At 42.2% G+C, this 20,169-nt stretch overlaps 1 protein-coding gene across 3 annotated transcripts in view; it reads left to right on the forward strand.

The window, feature by feature from the left end:
- RELN (reelin) overlaps positions 1-20,169 on the forward strand; it is a 504,997-nt gene that overhangs the window by 334,339 nt on the left and 150,489 nt on the right. For all 3 annotated transcript variants that reach the window (XM_061640446.1, XM_061640447.1, XM_061640448.1), the window contains one exon: positions 1,244-1,480. In XM_061640446.1, coding sequence (XP_061496430.1) covers positions 1,244-1,480 — 237 coding nt within the window. The remainder of the gene's footprint in view (positions 1-1,243; positions 1,481-20,169) is intronic.

Genomic DNA, 20,169 nt, shown 5'->3' on the forward strand with positions numbered 1-20,169 from the left:
CCGGGGATAGACACAATACCACCAGAACTGCTAAAGACCCATATTGAATGGTGGGCCCCACTGCTTGCAAATCTTTTCACCAAAATCAATCTTACTGGCAAGCTTCCCCTAGCCTGGCTTGAGGCGGTGGTTATCCCAGTATTCAAGAAAGGCGATAGAGGCGACCCTTCCAATTATAGGCCTATTAGCCTCCTCTCGGTCGTGGGCAAGATTTATGCTAGCCTCTTAAATGTAAGACTGCAAACCTGGATAGAGGAGGAGGACATTCTGGGCCGGGAGCAGATAGGTTTCCGAAAGTGGCATATAAATTCAAGTAATAAATAAATAATAAATAAATAGTTTTGGTGTATAAAGCCCTATACAGCTTTGGAGCAGGATACCTGAAAGACTGTGTTTTAGTGTTTATATAGTGTATGTATGTATGTAAGTATGTATGAATGAATGAATGAATAAATAAATAAATAAATAACTTGTCTCCAGATACCTCTTGAATTAGTGCCAGATACCTTTTGCTTGTGATACACTACAAGAGAAGATTCTTAATTCTTTTCACTTTATTTTAAGCTTATACAAAATTCTGCTTTCTGACATTCACATTTCATCACTTGCTGTCCTAGCCAACTCTATTGCATTCAGACTTTTTCACACAGTTCTCTTCCAACTCTGCTTATTTTTAATTACTTAGCTTTGAATTGTAAGCTTTTCATAATGTTTTGTTTTATCCTTATCATAGATAATGGCATTTGGTGTAATAGCCTTGTATAATATTAACTACAACGCCACTATACATTTTATGTATTTATTTATATGTACATGCATACAATACATGAATGTATGCTGAACACAAAATTAATTAGGACAAATGGCAAGTCCCTGCCAAAAGGAACTTACAGTCTAAATTCTAATGGTGAAGAGGGTCCATGGAGACATGGGTAACAAGTGGTCAAACATTAGGAAAAGCAGTTATATATATTTAGACTTGGTTACAATTGGGGAAAAGGATTAGAGTAGGAATAGAGAACCTGTGGTTCCAGAGGATGGTATTGAACACCAGTTCCCATCAGTCCCAAACAGCATGGTCAATGCTCAGGGAAGATGGGAACTGTAATCCAACAACATGTGGAGGGCTACAGGTTCCCCCTTCCTGGATTAGAGGATCAAACCAAAGGCTTCATGAACACGTATGAACATAAGAAGCTGCATTATGCAAGGTTGGAATAAGTTCTTTTGTTTGTTTTTTAAGAATAATTTCAGTGGAACTACCAGAAGATGCAAGACAGTTTGGCATTCAGTTCCGATGGTGGCAACCATATCACTCTTCTCAAGGCGAGGACGTGTGGGCTATTGATGAAATCATCATGACTTCTGTACTTTTTAATAGTATTAGCTTAGACTTCACTAACTTGGTGGAAGTTACTCAGTCTCTTGGATTCTACTTGGGAAATGTTCAACCATACTGTGGCCATGACTGGACACTTTGGTGAGTATTTTTGTTTCTATGTATCCTAATGAATGCGAAAGGGCTAATTGATTTCTGTGGATGACTCTCTTCCTACTTGTTGTTCATTAGTATTTCCCCCTGGGCATACAAAATGAACAGCAATGTGTTCATTAACCTATATGTAATGAGGGGTAAATTTTATATTGCAGTGCTATGTGATTTATGCTTGATGTTGAGACTGTGCTCACATGGTTCCTTTGCCTGCAACATGTTGGAAGTTTATCCTGAACTGATCACTGATGTAAATTAAAGAATAATTAGCTGTTCTGATTTCCTTCAGTTACAATAATTAATTTATGCAAATTAAGACAGGGAGATGGGACATAAGATGAATAGAGGACACACTTAAGACACAATTGATAAAGAGTTTTTTGTGTTCTGTAGCTATTTGGTCCCTTGTATTTAGCAGGGCATAAGTGGTAATAATCCTGTTCAAAGGATGTGAACCAGCCAAAGCATTTCTAAGATCGAGTAATAAAATGATGAGACAGTTAAATACCTATTTATCTCTCTTTCATTGAAATTGATGGGTTATGAAAGTTTTCAACTGTGGCTGGATAGGTTGCTGGATAGGTTCCCAGCAGTTTTCAGATATAAAATAGTCTCTGTCTGGAAAATCCAGAAAACTAGTCCCATCAATATTTGTAGCTACAATAGTGCACAACAGTGTTTTCTGCCAACTTAGCCATAGTATGGGATATAGAGGAGAGGGAGATGTCTACCTGTCAGTAGTTATCTTATTATAAAATTTTGTTGCTAAATATGTTAGGTTTTGCCAATGTAACTGATTCCTTGGTGGCCAAAAATACCTATAGGATAGGTGTTAGGGAATTGTCTCTTGTTCTGCCATTGTTCTACTTCTTCTACTCTAAAATCTGTATTTCACATTAGTTTTGCTTGATGCCACTATGCTGCATGTAATTACACTGGCTGCTGTCATCGCAGGAGCACAAATCCACTATGCTGCAGTTGTGGGACATCTTGAGCTACCCTGCAATCCATGCAATATTACATATTGCAATCTTGCAATGGCAGATCAGGTGTTGAACCCAATGTATAACGTTTGCTAATTCATCAGCTCATTACTGTGTATTGTACTCATTTTTCATTTGAACATTCTCAGATTTCTTGTGAATTTCATGACAAGAGTAGGTGTTAGGACAAGTGAGTCCACTGAACAGAAGGTGATCTGGAGTGTGGACACAGGTTCATTCATAAATCAAAGCTATGGGATTGCAAAATTGAAAGGTACTTTGTGGAGACATATTCCCAAAAAGTGCGGTATACATTAATTAATTAAATAAATAAGTTGGTTCTGAATGGATTCTTACATATATGAGGGTATTCTCCTGTGCATGGAAAAGCTGATCTCAGGTGGGTAGCTAGCTCCACCTAGGGGTTGAAGGTGGAAGAGTGCTAAAGAGGTTGTTTTTTTTTACAAGGACTTCCTACTCTGCGCAGCTCCTTATTTCAGTTTCTCTTCTGCCTTCCACCAAGAATGGTTGATCTAGCTCCTCTCTGCATTCAGGCCTGTATAGTTTGGTGTTTTTTTCCTATTGTATGTCTGTACCTTTTCCTTCCTTTATTGTTTACCTACGTGTGTCTTGTTTAAAACAAACAAAAAGGGGTTTGTCATTTTACGTTTCTCCCCCCTCCGAGACTTTGCGGCGGCGCTGAGCCAATCGCAAAGCAGTTGCCCCACCGCTTCAGCTGCGAGACCTTTGTTGGACTCTCCCCTCCCACCAGCCTCATTTATCAGGCACGTCTGTGCCTGTCTACTGGCAATCACCCGAACAGCCTCCTCCTTTCACGGTGTGAGCAGGGATGTCTCTTGCAGTGTGCTCCCCAGGATGCCAAGTGCCTGCCACTCCCTCCTCCATCCTGTTGCCTGTGGAAGGCCTCAGAGGGATGCTCCAACCATGAGAGAAGTGTATTTGGGGGCCCCCGGAGCTTGTCAACACCTGGCCTGGCTGTTATCACAGCCCTTCACCCCCTTAAGACCTGCAGCGTAGTTTGCGCCCATGGGGAAGGCAACACACAAATCAGACCATCCACCAAAGAAACCTAAGTCATTTCAGCTTCACACTACTATGGAAGTCATGCCTCCACCATTATCTAACCAGGCCCTAGGGCCTTTAGGTACTATCCCTGGCAGAGGTAGCCATAGCCCTCCCCTCTTCCAGCAGGCACAAAGTGGCTGAGGCGTGTACTGTCATGGACAGGGTGGCTCCACAACGGCTGGCACCTAAGAGAAGTAGGGGAACCAGTCACGACAGGCAACGGCCTGGTGATGCACAGGGTCCTGCACCAAAGGAGGCTCATAGCAACATGTGCAGGTCACAGAGGGACCTGGAATCCCTATCTGAGGAGGAAGGCAGCCAATTCCAGCCCACCCTGGAGGTGATTTTTTTCTACATCATCTTCTCCTGAGGAGTTTGAAGGCTTCCTTGAGACAGCTATGTCTCACTAAGCATTACAGGAGAAGAGGGGTGAAGCATCCTTCATTTCACCCTCTTCACATCAGGAACTCAAAGTTCAGGGGATGGTGCACAACCCACACTGTCCTCATGCTCAACCTCTACAGTTTTAGGACATGCTACAACAATTAAAGGAACAGCGGAGAGATTCTCTCCCAATGGAACTAGCCAGAGATCTTTCCACATCAGCAGCTGAGGCTCGACACCCCACACATGACACACCAGCCACAGCACCCACTCCGCCACCTTCAAGAGTGCAAGTGGCGCAGGGCCTCACTACACTCCGGTCTTCTTCAAACGTGCCCCAACCACCAGGCAGGGCATCACCGGACCCTTATGCCGCCTTACAGGGCAGGCATCCTCAACTTCAGGAGGAGACAATGGTGGACCCAGACAATGAGCTGATTGTCCTCAATGAGGAAGAATGGAGTGGAGGTTCAGAGTGAGAGAAAACAGTGACCAATAGGATTTTCCAGGAGGCTCATTTCCTTCCACTCCTGTGCAAGGCAATGGAAGCTCTGAACCTAAATTCTCCGGAAGATCCTCTAGCTCCCTCAGCATCTAAAATTTTGGCTGTGTCCAGACCCAAAACCCAACTCAAGGGTGGTAAAACCTCTATCACTGTTGTCTAAAGTGATCAAGTCCAAATTTGATGCCCCGCTGCAATTCAAGAAATTGGTTGCAACTGCCAACAAATACTGTACATTGGAACAACACATCATGGACCAACTCAAGGTTCCTGTGGTCGACCCCCCCATAGTCAATTTACTAAATCCATCCTTGAACCCGAAAGACTCGGATGCCTACCTCAAGGATCCATCAGAGCGCAAGCTGGATCTAGGCCTTAGGAGAATTCATGAGGCCAGTACGCTCTCCATCAGAGCAGCAGCAGCCTCCTCGGTCTTCGCTAGAGCATCCTTGCTGTGGCTAGAGGACTTATTGGATGGCCAGCAGCAGGATCCGGCTTGAATCCGGGAGTCTGTTCTGAAAATCTCGAGAGCAGTGACCTTTATGGCAGATGCATCCATGGACGCCATGCAGTTTTCGGCAAGATCATTAGCAGCAAGTGTTTTCACTCGAAGGTCTCTATGGTTATGCCATTGGGAGGCCAATACTGCAGCCTGCTCTAATCTCACATATGAGTCCTAAGTGGGTGGCAAACTATTTGGCAACAACACCCTAGCTGGGGTCTTGGAGTCGAAGGAAAAGAAGAAAGCTATGCCTTCTGCCCAAAAACGAGATGACAAAAGATTCTTCCTTAGACCTTTCCATCCTTATTTGCCCTCCCAGTCCTTTTGAGGTTCCAGGGCATTTGGAAGAGCAAAGGAGTCCCATACCAGCCATCCCTTCTGGAATAGGCATCATACCTAGTCTAAAAGCCAACAAGCTTTCCCCAATAGTTCGGGTTTTGGATCCCAGTCTCGGGGAAATAAGCATTAATTCTGATGCCAGGGTTCCTCAGGTGGGAGGGACGCCTTCGGCACTTTGCCCACTGCTGGAGGGACACGTCTTTGGACCAATGGGTACTCAGATACGGACTGAGGCTGGAATTCACCTCCCTCCAACCAAGTTTATCCCCTCCCCCCTCTCAACATCTCCGGACAAGCGGGAAAGGACACTTCAAGCGATTGCCCACCTTCTGCCGATTACAGCAATAGAGCCCATTCCAACAGGCGAGGGGTTCTCGGGAATCTACTCAGTCTTCTTCCCCATCGCGAAAAAAGATGGATCTTTCAGGGCGGTACTCGATTTGAAGAACTTAAATCAGTTCATGAAATACCACAGGTTCTGCATGGAAACTTTACTGTCCATCAAGGAAGCATTGAGAAAGGGAGACTTCAGTCTGACGTCTGCCCCCAGAGTATTCACAAAGATCATGGTTGCTCTGGTGGCACATCTCAAGATGCAGGGGGTCCATGTCTTTCCTTAACTAGACGACTTTCTGCTCCAGTCTCCTTCCCTCCACAAGGCTTGGGAAGATCAGCACATCACCCTAGCATGCCTCAAGGATCACGGCTTCCTTGTCAACCAAACCAAGAGCCAGCTTTGTCCAACCCACCACATAATACATTTGGGGGCCACCATAGACTCGCGGCAGGGACTCATAACGTTAGCTCAAGACAGAGTAGGCAAGATAATTACAGCTGTCACACAGCTCCTATCTTCGTCTTTGGCGGATCTTATGCATCTGGCAGGTGTCTTGGGGTTGATGGTCTCAACCTACACCATGAACACGTCACCACTCTCAACCACTCCAGTGGGCGCAACTGCCTTTTCAAAGCGACATTGCAACCAGGCGTCACTGGAAGTTAGCACTTTCACCAGTGGTTCATCACTCCCTGCTATGGTGAGCACACAAACCCAATCTACTAAGGGGAGTGCCGTTCCAGCACCCTCCACGGACCCTGATCACCTCAGATGCCAGCCTGACAGTCTGGGGAGCCATTTGCGATGGCCAGATGATACAAGGGACTTGGTCACCACAGGAGTCAGTACTTCCAGTCAATCTTCTGGAACTTCGTGCAATTCGGCTAGCCCTGAGGCACTTCGCGGAGATCAAACGGTGGGGGCGGTGCTGGTCAGGACAGACAACGTATCGGCCAAATCACATTTGAATCTTCAGGGAGGCACAAGCTCCCCACTACTACAAAAGGAAGCTGCCCTGCTGTTCCAGTGAGCGGAAACACACGTGGACTTGATGCTTGCAGAATACCTCAAGGGGGAGGACAACTGCCAAGCAGATTGGCTCAGCAAACAGAAGGTGCATCAGGGAGAATGGAAGCTTCACCCGTTGGCCTTTCAGAAAATAGTGAGATGCTTCGGCAGAGTCAAGGTGGACCTATTTGCCACACATCTCAGCCGCCAGGTGAAATGATTTTTCTCCAGATTCGTGACACCAGAGGCAGAAGGCATAGATGTTCTGACATCCCAGTGGCCCCAAAGACAACTCTACACCTTCCCATGTCTTCTGATCATTCCCAGGGTACTTCAAAAGACCCGAGCTGAAATGGCAAGCGTTCTACTGATAGCTCCTTGATGGTCAAGGAAACCCTGGTTCCCGGAACTCATTGATCTATCGATCGATCCTCTGTGGCAAATTCCCCTCAGGGAAGACCTATTGTCACAGGGACAGCTTCTTCACTCAGACTCAGGATGGCTGGCGCTTCATGTCTGGTGATTGAGAGGTGACGCCTCTTAAAACGAGGCATTCCAGCTCTAGTGGCGGAAACTATAATGGTCTCAAGACGCCCTTCCACAATTAGAATATATGAGACTACATGGACGGCCTTCTCAACATGGTCACAAAAGAAGGGCTTAATTCCAAGGAAAGCAGGTATAAATGACATTCTCTGCTTCCTACAGGATGGCTTGTCCTTGTGTCTTAGGCCAAACACTCTCAGACGCCAGGCTTCAGCCCTTTCAGTGGTTCTGTCTACATCTCCCGAGAAACCCCTGGCATCTCATCCGTTAGTCAGGCAATTTCTATGTGGGGCAATGGCATCGGCACTTCCTATGATCTATCGTTACCCAACTTGGGATCTACACAAGGTGTTAATGGCCCTACAAAAGCCCCCTTTTGAACTCCCAAGTCAAATTTCCCTACGTCTCCTATCTTTTAAGGTTTTGTTCCTTGTGGCCATTACTTTGGCCCAGAGAGTGTCTGAGTTGAATGCTGTGTCTGTTGACAAGAATTTCTGTGTGTTTCATAAGAATAGAGTAGTCCTACATACTGTCCCTTCTTTTCATCCTAAAGTACTGTCTACCTTCCACTGTCAGCAAGAGCTGGTACTTCCTTCTTTCTGTCCTAATCCCATTCACCCCACAGAGAAAGAGTGGCATTCACTGGATGTGCGAAGAGCCCTGAAAGTGTATATCTCTAAAACAAAACATCTCCGTCAGATAGTTTGTCTCCTTCCACCCAGCGTCTTTAGGGAAGAAAGTGTCTTCGTCCACGCTTGCTAGGTGGATCAAGGCATGTATCACACTGGCCTATGCCTCTCTAAAATTAGCCCAGCCAGCCAGGATATGACCCACTCAACTAGTGCAGCAGCCACATCAGCAGCATTCTCACACCACACATCTATCACAGAGCTACATGGGCCGCACCTAATACGTTTATTAAACACTATAGGATTAACACATATGCATCAGCAGAGGCAGCTTTTGAGAGGAGAGTGCTACAGCACGTTCTTCCAGATCACTACTGTAATCAGCCCAGCGATGTTCCCACCCTACATGGGTCAGCTTTGGTATGCTCCACCTGAGACCAGCTTTTCCATGCACAGGAGAAAAGACATTTGGTCTTACCGTAAAACGGTTTTCTCTGTGCATGTCAAAAGCTGATCTCAGGGCCACTCCCTAGGAGAGCTGGGCTGCCATCACTGTCTTTTTCATCTTAGGCCTACAGCAGAGAGCGTATGAGTGCTGTTGTCTTCTGTTTCATGTCAATGGTTCCTATTATTTCTCTTTGTTATTTCCTCCTGTTGGTTGGCTTGTTATCAAAAACTGAAATAAGGAGCTGCGCAAAGCAGGGAGTCCTTGTTAAAAAAAAACTCTTCTGCCTTCAACCACTAGGTGGAGCTAGCTACCCACCTGAGACCAGCTTTTTACATGCACAGAGAAAACCATTTTAGGGTAAGACCAAATGTCTTTATTTTTTACTAAGAGTGTAAGACCCATTGAATAATGCTTCTAAAATATATAAATATGCTATACAAAATTCCAAAATGACTTAATTTCGTTCACACTGTCACATCAAGTTACAGCCAGAGACATTGAAATCAATGGCTCTTAAGTTAAGCATGACTACAGTAATACCTTGCATTAATGTATTCAATGGGACCAGAGCGAGTACGTAAACCGAAAATGTCCTTAAAGTGAAGCACTATCTTTTAAAACTTTTTTTACCTCTCCTTCATGCGGAGCCTCAAAGCCCCACGCTAAAGCCTCTGCTGCTGCGCCTCTCAGCTGATCGCGATTGCGCCTCCCAGCTGATTTGTGGTGGCACGATCGCGTCTATTTCCACCCCCACGCGCTAAAGCCTCTGCTGCTGCGCTGCGTTTCTGGAGAAATACAGGCATATGGAGCATGTACGTTATAGCGAGGCGACGTTAAGTGAAGCAACGTTAAGTGGGGTATGCCTGTATTTTAATCATAACTCAGCCTGGATCCAACAATTAGATAGTGTTATAATGAAACAAAACAACATAACATAAAAATAAAGGAAATGTTCAATTTTAGTAAGCTACATATTTCAATTGTTTTTGAAGGTTTTATTTCATAATGTATTTGCATATTAATATTGCATTAGCATAAACTTTATGTACTAGTATTACTATTATATTAGGAACAGTATGGTGAAAAGTTATTTTTCATTAACTGTCAGCATCTGCTCAAATAAAGTTACCCTGATTCAAATATGAAGGCTCCAAGCATGATTATAAGGCTTTTATTTTCTTTTTTCATCAAACCACCAAGTGCATCAATCTCTGATAAGATTTTATCCTGCTATGGATTTACTATGTAGAAAATACTGTAATTTGCTTTGAGAAACTGCAATCATTTTGATTAGGAGAAAATGGTAAATAATAGTGTAGTTGGCACAAGTGCACCAAGAAATAACACTCCAGGACTTTTATTAACAAGTGCATTTTGAACAGTCTGATTTGACTTTCTGATCATCTGTCAAACTAAAAGGAGTTGGCTTAGCTGTGAGAACAACATAGAATGTGCTTTGGCAGTGATAATGAGGCTGTTGAAACTGCATTAACCATTTTAATAAAGGCAATGGAAGTACTCACTGCTCATTAAAATTAAACAACATGGTCGGGCTAAAACTGTTTGCATCATTTTAATCTAAGAGTTGGAATGAAATGCCATTGCTTTCCCTTTGGTCTTGTTAGACTGTCATAGCATTTTTGAGGTGGTTTTTTTTAGATTGGATGGCAAGGTAAAAAAATAAATTCTTTGCTTGTTTTGGTTTTCCCCCCCATGAGTCCAAACCAGAAACTACAGCGCTAATTGCAATCCTTTCTTATTGTTGATTATTTCCTGTGCTAAACTGGGTAGAAAACATTGTGTATACTTACTTATACATACTGTATAAGTATTCTTTGGGTGCTTTGTAAGATGTGAACTATTCCCTTCACTGACCTTGCCTGTCTCAAGGGAAATTTTTTACTTATATCAGGTCTGCGCAGCTGGCTGGTAGTTAAATTAATTATTGTTGGCTTCTCCCAGCTGTGAGTCCATTTGCTTCTCATTTTCTAACTCATGACTTTCCATGAGCATGGATTGGCATGGCACAAAGAGTGTTCTCCTGGGAGAACTTTGACAATCACTTTTTCATTAGAAGAACTGTAGTCAATATGCTATAAATCATTTTACACCATGTCACCTTAAAGCACAATTTCATGAGAGGGGAGCAATGCTTATATTTATATAGTGGCTCTCTCTATGTAGACATGAATTTATAAAGCAGAATCTATTTCTGCTTCAATATTTTAGCACCAGCATTTATAAAACCGTTTATATTTTCCTGCTGATATATTTCCTTTCCTTTACTGCTGCTTGAATGTTGGAAATTAACTTGTTGCATTAATTATATGTGATATTTCAGACCAATAATTGGTAATATAATAATATAAATAGTCCAAGTCACCTTCTGAAACAAGAGTGGTTGAACTACCCAAAGGAAATAGGTATTGTGCTTCTTCATGTTATGGTAGGTATATGAAGTAATGACTTTTGCTTTTACAAAGTCATGATGGAATTATTTCCAATTATTTGCTTAAGTGGGAAGGCACTTACTAATCTTAAAAGATCTTGGAACATTTACAAAGAGATTTATATGAATATGTTACATTAAGAAAAAAAAGTAAGATAAATCAAATATGCACACTAGTACATCCAATATCCGCAGTGTACATGATGGTGGATCATCAGTCTACATTTGTACCATTGGCCATTTTTCTGATGGATATAGTAGTGAAATAGCTGTCTAAGGTGTGCTGTTGGTGTAAGGGTGTGCTGCCCCACATAATGCATTCTTTTTCATAATATTTCTTATAACTTTTGATGTGAAGCCCCAATGCATTGATACTTTCCAATACAAATATATGTTGCAAAGTAGCACTGCCAGGTAAATGCAGAAAAGACTGTGCAGATAGCTGGCGTTGTTTGTGTGTCATCTAAAGCTGCACATATTAATATATTTTTAACAAAATGAAACAAAAATACCCTGCCTTTCATAAAAAGATCTAGATGGTAGCAACTATGGCTACTACTAATGGTTCACATTAGTATCTTAATTCAGATTTCCCTCTCACGTTAATGGCTAATCAGTTAAAAGCAGAAAAGCACTTTCACACTCTCATCCATTGTTTCTGGCTGATATAGTGAGCTTCATGGATACTGATACTAGAATGAATGGATGAGCCATTGTTTGTGTGAAATTCCATATATGCATTGCTTCCCATAGAGATTAATGCAAGAATGTCAGGCATGACAGAAAAGCTTTGCTATCCTCTCAGGAAGAAAGATCAGGTTCACTGTGAGAATATGGAATCCCTAATGTTAACATGCTAGATTTGTCCAACACAATTTATCTGTATCCACATGGATTTTCATTGTTACTGAGAGTGCAGTGATTGTGAAAGTCCCTGTATATTTACTATGCTATCATCCCCACATGTACCAATTAGTCTGCAGTGCTTGCAGGTAGACTGATTACTTTGGGAATAGCCATGGAAGCTGACTATTTCTGAACATGCACATCATTTAATTCAATGTACAAGTAGAAATCAGTTCCCAGAAGAATGTTTATAACAAACCTCTTCTTGATTCATTGTTTCTGGAGAGCATTTGATCACTCTTCCTTTATGATGCAGCCAATATATTTGGCTACCTTCTGACAGTGTTCAAATTGATTCCAAGCATATGTTTCTTCACACAAAGAAAAAGGGAGTTGGGATTCCAGCAGTAAAAAAACAGCAGTAAGGAGGTACACTGGAGAATTATGGAAGCAAGAAATGGGGAAGGGAATAGAGTCAATGTCTTTTAATGCTACTGAATTGTGGCTACAGAGATCTGCAGACATAAAAAGATCCTATGAAGAGGTACTGTAAAAAAAAAGCATATCATACTCATTGTACTCCCTGCATAACACACCTTATTTGATTATTTTTAAAAAAATACAGTGGCCTATGAGACAAAGAGATTGTGCTTTCTTAGGGTCTTGGGGTATTTTGGGGGGGAAATCCCAGCAGTTAGGGAGAATCACCACCACCATCATATTTAGGCAATGCAATGAACATACTAGAATGCAAGAATATATTTATTTATTTATTTATTTAAACATTTTATATCCCACCCTAGTTCTTAGAATTCAGAGCGGCGAACAAGTAAGACAGTGTCTAATACAAAACAATATACAATTAAAAGATAAAATTAAGAAAATCAATAATACAATAGTTATAACAATTTAAATGTTAACATTAAAAGCTTGAAGAAACAAAAATGTTTTTAACTGACTGCGAAAGACCATGAGTGAGGAGGAACATCGGATCTCTGGTGGCAGGTTATTCCATAAGATGGGAGCTATGCACGAAAAAGCTTTGTTCCTAGTATTGGAGCGGCGGATTATAAAGGTAGATGGAATGATAAGAGAATGTTCGAAGGGTACTTTTGTCGGTCGTTGAGATTTAAATTCCAGAATACGATTTGATAGATATATTGGTGCTAATCCATGTAGGGCCTTGAAAGCTAATACCAAAATTTTAAACTGGTGTCGAGATAAAATCGGTAGCCAATGAAGTTGATAAAGAAGAGGTGTAGTATGCATTTGTGGACCAGCTCCGGTCAGCATTCTGGCCGCCGCTCTCTGAACCAACTTAAGCGGACGAAGCGATCTAGCAGATAGTCTTATATAAAGAGCGTTACAATAGTCCAATCTTGAGGTCACAAGAGCCTGTGTCACTTGCCTCAAGTCCGACGTTCCTAAAAACGGACGAAGTTGGCGGACTAGCTTTAATTGGGTGAAAGCACTTCTGGATACTGTTGCAATTTGGGGTTCAAGGGTCAAAGCAGAATCTAAAAGAATACCCAAACTCCGAACTTGGGACTTCAGAGGGAGTGGAACCACATCTAAAATAAGTACGTTTTTAAATTCATGAGAGGGTTTATGTCCAATTAGTAGAACCTCCGTCTTCTCTGGGTTAAGTTTCAGTTTGTTCTTGTTAGTCCATTGCTGTATTGCAGCCAAGCATTGGTTTAAGGGACGAACCGCATCTGAAACATCTGGCGGGAAAGAATAATAAAGTTGGGTATCATCTGCATATTGATGGTAGTGTATTCCGAATTCACGGATGATCTTTCCTAAGGGCTCCATATAAATATTGAATAACATTGGGGATAATACGGAGCCTTGGGGAACACCACAGCGTAATGGCCAAACCTTAGATGAAAAGTTCTCAAGGACAACTCTCTGGAGTCTGCCCTCCAAAAAGGAGCGAAGCCATTGTAGTACCGTTCCACGGAATCCCAAATTAGAGAGGCGGTGCAGAAGGATGGTATGGTCGATAGTGTCGAATGCGGCTGACAAGTCTAACAACACTAAATAAGTTAGATTTCCTCTATCTATATAGACCTTGTATAGTCAGTTATAGAGAAATTGATTGGCCAACACAGAGAAATCCAGATTTTTAATCAGCCTGACATTTTTTAACCATTTTACTAGGAACATTCAGCAGATTCAGACAAATCCCGAATCCTCAGCCAAAGCAGGAATGCTTTGGAGGGCTTCTTGGCTTGTATAAGGTGAAGCAGGGTTTGTATGAGACACCCGAAGATTGCAACATACAACTCTGGTAGAAACAGAGAGCTCTGAACAGAATTATGTGAACAATAAATTTTTATGCATTATAGTCTTCCACCGCCACCCAAGTTTTGAAATTATTGCCCACAAAACTGAAACTATTGAGATTTTTTGGAGTTTTTCTTGATTTGGTAAATGTTATCTCCTTGCCCAGACTTCATTCCTGACCATCTGCCTCTCAACAATTTGGGAGTTCCTATCCTCTTCCCATGAGCCCTTGATAATCAGTGCAAGAGTGATCATTGTACTGTTGTTGACTTGTACAAAACCTGGGCTATCTGCTTAAACTTCTTCGAAATCTACTGTATCTTGGTTCTATTGGCTTTTCAATATTTTTGTTGTTCATCTGTGATCATATGAACTTTCTATTATGCATTTTGTTGTATTATTTTATTACAATGGACCCTGCTTCATGACCACACTGTAATGAAATGGGGTTTATAAAACAATAAAAAAAAAAGCAGAGATACTCGAAGTGCTATGTGGCAGCTCAACAATTTGGACATTAAAAAATGCTGCACACAAGTGTCTTCCTAAAAGCTAAACAAATGTCTCTTACCTTATCATAAGAAATATGCCAGGTTGAGGAGAGGGGAGAGTGAAATAAAACTCCAGGGTGGGAGAGGGGAAGGGAGAGCTCCATTTTGACTGAAAGGTCTAACTCGTAATAAGACGGAATTATTTTACCTGGGCTCTCCAATCCTGTGCTCTGGGGGAAGAGAGTAAAAAAATAGTTTTGGTATCATGTGCTTCCTGCTCTTTTACAAATTCTGTCTCTGAGGAGGAAGAACAATATTTAAAGAGTTCTGGTGCAGCATTTGGAGTGAAGTTTTCCTTTGTTTAAATCCACTCCACTCCTTTTTATTCATCTTTTCCTTTAAAATTCTGTGTTTTTTCATTATTCCTTTTGATTTAATCTTGCAGTTGCTTTTGTTTGAGTTTTGCTTGTTCTTATTAGCCTCAGTGGACCCCCCCCCACTTTCCCCTGATAATCTTCTGGTCTGAGGAGTTTGCTTTAAGTTCAGTGGCCTGTTTGTCTCATTTAGCCATTGTCTGCCTTCTATTATTAAACTCTCTCTCTCTCTCTCCCTCTCTCTCTCTCTCTCTCTCTCTGCATACTCCTTAGTCTGTCTCAAGTGATTTTTTCTTTATTTTGTTATCAGCCAAGCCATAGTCTGTCTTATTAACTTCCTCCTCCTCCTCCTCCTCCTCACTGTTGTAAGTGGCAAAGCATCACCTGTGCAGACAGCACCAGTCCCTCTTTCTCAGAAAAGAGGCAGAATCAGAGAATTTAGACAGGAAGGGCAAGAGTTGTGCAGGAGAGAGTGAGAAGCCCCCTTCTCACTCTCAAGCTTCCCCCCACCCCAGCAGAAGCTGCTTAGACAAGGCAGTTATGAAAGATACAGGGTGGGGAGACTGTGGATCAACAACATTGAACTTTCTAACACTCACAGCAGCCTACTCAAAACAAAGCTGTTTGCTTGCTACTCTGTAGCCACGTAATTGATGCCCAAACACAAATCACAGGGAGAAAAGCAAATCCCTTTTAGTTCTCCTTCTTCTTCTCCAATTCAACTTTAAAGGCACCTAGCACAAAAAAACTCTGGAACCTATTTGACAAGTTTTTTGTTGTTGTTATGCGCCTTCAAGTCGATTACGACTTATGGTGACCCTATGAATCAGCAACCTCCAAGAGCATCTGCCATGGACCACCCTCTTCAGATCTTGTAAGTTCAGGTCTGTGGCTTCCTTTATGGAATCAATCCATCTCTTGTTTGGCCTTCTTCTTTTTCTACTCCCTTCTGTTTTTCCCAGCATTATTGTATTTTCTAGGGAATCAGGTCTTCTCATTATGTGTCCAAAGTATGCTAACCTCAGTTTCATCATTTTAGCTTCTAGTGACAGTTCTGGTTTAATTTGTTCTAACACCCAATTATTTGTCTTTTTCACAGTCCATGGTATCTGCAAAGCTCTCCTCCAACACCACATTTCAAATGAGTTGATTTTTCTCTTATCCGCTTTTTTCACTGTCCAACTTTCACATTCATACATAGAGATCGGGAATACCATGGTCTGAATGATCCTGACTTTAGTGTTCAGTGATACATCTTTGCATTTGAGGATCTTTTCTAGTTCTCTCATAGCTGCCCTCACTAGTCCTAGCCTTCTTCTGATTTCTTGACTATTGTCTCCATTTTGGTTAATGACTGTGCCGAGGTATTGATAATCCTTGACAAGTTCAATGTCCTCATTGTCAACTTTAAAGTTACATAAATCTTCTGTTGTCATTACTTTAGTCTTTTTGATGTTCAGCTGTAATCCTGCTTTTGTGCTTTCCTCTTTAACTTTCATCAGCATTCGTTTCAAATCATTACTGGTTTCTGCTAGTAGTCTGGTATCTTCTGCATATCTTAAATTATTGATATTTCTCCCTCCAATTTTCACACCTCCTTCATCTTGGTCCAATCCTGCTTTTTGTATGATATGTTCTGCATATAGATTAAACAAATATGGTGATAAAATACATCCCTGTCTCACACCCTTTCCGATTGGGAACCGTTTCTTACCTGCCCATAAAACACTAGAGGAGATTGACTCTTTTTTACCCACCCTAAAATGTCCTTGTGGGAAAACTACTGCCGCTATCATTCTAAAATCTGGCAGGATTCATCCCTTCAGAACAATCTCCCAAGCAAATTTAATCAATTCTTGGGGGGGGGTATGATGTTTGCCTGCACATTTTGTCCACTTCTGTCAAAAGGAAAAAGTTATAATTGCTTTTTAAGTTTCTGAAAGTGAATTGAAAAGAACAAAGCCTCTTCTTTGTGAAGAGGTTTCTATGCCTGCAGTGTACAGACACATTCAGGTGTAATGTATAATCTTGCTCTTTTACCACTCACTGGCATTATTCGTAGCTACAAACTGTGTTATATGTTTGCTTTATGTATAATCTTTTTGAGAAAAGGGAGAGTGACTTGGAGAAAAAGAACCATGATCCATCTTTTTCAAGAAGCTTCCAGGTTCACAGATCTGTGCCCTTTCCTGGCTTGGGCACATCCTTGAGCACTGGGATGACAGGCAAAAAGTTCAGTGAAGCTCTCTACCTTCTTTTCTGCTTCTAAAGTCAGATCCAAAACTCAAGAGAATGCTAGATACTGAACATTCAGTTATACAAGAGTAGTCAGCTCCATGTCACTTTGTGGTTGCTGATCTATAAAGACTAAAGTGTTTTATATAAAAGGTAAAGGTGTCCCCGCACTTGTAGTGCGAGTCGTTTCCGACTCTTAGGGTGACGTCTTGCGACGTTTACTAGGCAGACCATAAATATGGGGTGGGATTGCCAGTTCCTTCCCCGGCCTTTCTTTACCCCCCAGCGTATGCCGGGTACTCATTTTACTGACCACGGATGGATGGAAGGCTGAGTGGACCTCGACCCCTTTTACCGGAGATTCGACTTCCTCCTTTCGTTGGAATCGAACTCCGGCTGTGAGCAGAGCTGCAGCTGCGTTACCGCCACTTACCACTCTGCGCCACGGAGGATCCTAGTGTTTTATATAGTAGGGCATAAAATAAAATTCCTTTAGGAACTGAAGCTGTATGACAGAAAAGAAAGGTCAAAGACTAAACCCAAGCATACATTCTTAAGCTTCTGATGGATAACAACCCCTAGCCAATTTGATATTTTAAAAAATGTCAGTTTTCAACATAATCTTCTAAAGCTGTAAGGTACATGTGACATTTATGGCACAAAGCTATCCAGAATAAAACAGTCTGGCTGAGTGATCTGAGTTAAATTCTAGGAGGGAAGATTCCTTCAGTGCTAATCCCAGCCTCGTTACTGATTTTCCCTGTAGTCTTGCCCTGTATGAAAAAGGATATACATGTGTGAAGTACTCTTAGAAGAACAGAATATGTACATTGGTAACCCCCCCCCCAAAAAAACACCCTAATTTAAAGTGAAGATGTGGTTGCCAGGACTCCTGAGGCTCAGAGCCTAAGACTCAGGGGGCAAAGTCTGGAAGCTTAAGGGCAGTGCTGCTGAGTGAACAAAGGGTAGACTCTAACAAATATAAGATGAAAACTATAAGAAGAAAAGGTGGAGGGCAGTAACAAAAAACAGAGGAGAACCCTGAAAGGAAGGGGCTTCCAAAGATGCTAGAAAACCACTTTTCTAAGTAACTTAGGCTACAATCGTAACCACACTTATCTGGGAGTAAGCCTTATTGAATTCAATGACTTACTTCTGAATATACATGGTGAAGACTGCAGTAACTCATTCACTGCAAGGCACCACAAATTTTACACCAAAAATAATGTAGGGCTCATTTTAGTAAAATGTTTCTTAACACTATTTATGGTCCCAGTTTCTTCCTATTAATAAAGTACAACAATGGTGTTCTTGCCTTGTGAGGGGGCATGTTTGCCGCCACCCCCCCCACTAGCTAGAAGGCTCGGGAAGGTTCCCAAAGGTTTGAGTGGGGTCAGGTTGTGTCTTTCCACCAATTGGATTAAGGGATTAGTGGGTTTATAAGCCCACTCCTCCCTTAGAACTTGTCTTTTTTGCCTGGCGGCACCCGCCCCCACCTTGTCAGTATGGGCTCTGCTAGTCGCCAATGGGGCTGAGTAGGAATTTGGGGGGGGATCCTGATTTCAGAATCCCTTTGGTTTTGCCTACTCCATACTGCTTGGGTTGATTTGATTGGCCTTCCAGGGGGGAGTCATGGTTGTCTTGCTCTGGCTGGCGTGGAATTTGGGCAGGTGAGGTAATTGGGGAAAAATTGAGGAGGCTGAGGCATTCTGGTAAAGGGCACTCCTTAGGGAACCATCAGTGCTTAATGTCTGGTGGGGATCTGGGGAGTGTCCTTGTGGGACCGGCTTGCGCATCATGGTGAACGCCTGTACGGCAGGGCCAGGCTGTGGAGGTTGGAACCACATACCTGGCTCCACTAACAAGGAGGGATAAGTTTTCCCACATCCTTGACTGGGGACTTACAGTCCGTGGTGACTGACTTGCCTTGAGGATGGGAGGGAGTATTCCCTCCCGGTTAGGTTGAGCCTCACCTGCCCGAAGAAGTTGAAATTCGAGTAATTGGCTGAAATTAGATAAGGCTTAATATTTGTTATATTTTAATAAATATAACATTATACCATATCTGTGTCCTGAGTCTTCTTTGGTGTGGTGGCAAATAGCCGTTACATCCTTCAATATTAAAGATACTTTCCTACCACTTCACTTCCTCATGTATAACTTTCTTTCCTGTCTGCATTCATACTGACCCAGAATACAAAATCCAGCTAATTCTTTTCTTGACCTGTAACAGTGGTACCCAAACTTTTTCCCTCAAGGACCATTTGAAAATTGCTGAGGGTCTTGGTGGATCACTTAATGATTACTGTTGTAGCAAGTGTAATGCTAGATGCTGTGTGATTCTTTTTTAGTTGCATTTTTATTGCTGCTTTTATTTTTTTATAATGTATTTCATTGCATTTCATAGAATTCAAATTGTAATACAATAAAACACAGTAAGAAATAAAAGAAGCAATAAAAATACAACTAAAAACCAATATGAATATTAATTGTGGGCCTGCCACAGGCTACCTGAATGATGCGTGTGGACCCCTGGTAGTCCACGGACCACAGTTTGGGAACCTCTGTCCTATAATATACATTGCATTTTGCAGTTTTCTAAGCCATGGGTCTTCACTTCTTCATGCCCACAGTGTATATTCGCTAATAGGCAAAAAACCTTGCGGTTTAAGAACCTATCTATAGCCAACAGATATTTCTACCAAACTTTAAAAAGCAGGGAAATTGGGCAGCTATAGTGAATGCACCAGGGGAGCAGGAGACCTGACCTCCTCTCTGAGATATTGGACTCCCCTACAAATTTGTCAAAATGCAAACACCATTTGAGTTGGTCTTTCATAGTCCAATCCATTTCCTGTGTAGCTTGGAAGAATTTGGTAACACCTTTTTATTCTACCCCACCTTTTTATTCTACAGCAGGCACATGTAGCCTCCTACCCAAATTTAAACCAAAGCTGGCCACATCCGGACCAGGCCTTTATTTCACTTTGGATAGTCATGGTTTCTCTCAAAGAATCCTGGGAAGTGTAGTTAGTGAAGGGTGCTGAGTGTTGCTAGGGAACGCCCTGTTCCCCTTACAGACCTTCAGTCAGAGTGGCTGACTGTTAAACCAGTCTGGCCACTGGAGCTCTGTCAATGGAATAGGAGTCTCCTCTCAGCACCCTTCAGAAAGTACACTTCCCAGGATTCTTTGGGGGAAGCCATGACTCTCAAATGAAATCAAAGTCTG

This window comes from Rhineura floridana, chromosome 8 (assembly GCF_030035675.1).
Source record: "Rhineura floridana isolate rRhiFlo1 chromosome 8, rRhiFlo1.hap2, whole genome shotgun sequence".
Classification (NCBI taxonomy): domain Eukaryota; kingdom Metazoa; phylum Chordata; class Lepidosauria; order Squamata; family Rhineuridae; genus Rhineura; species Rhineura floridana.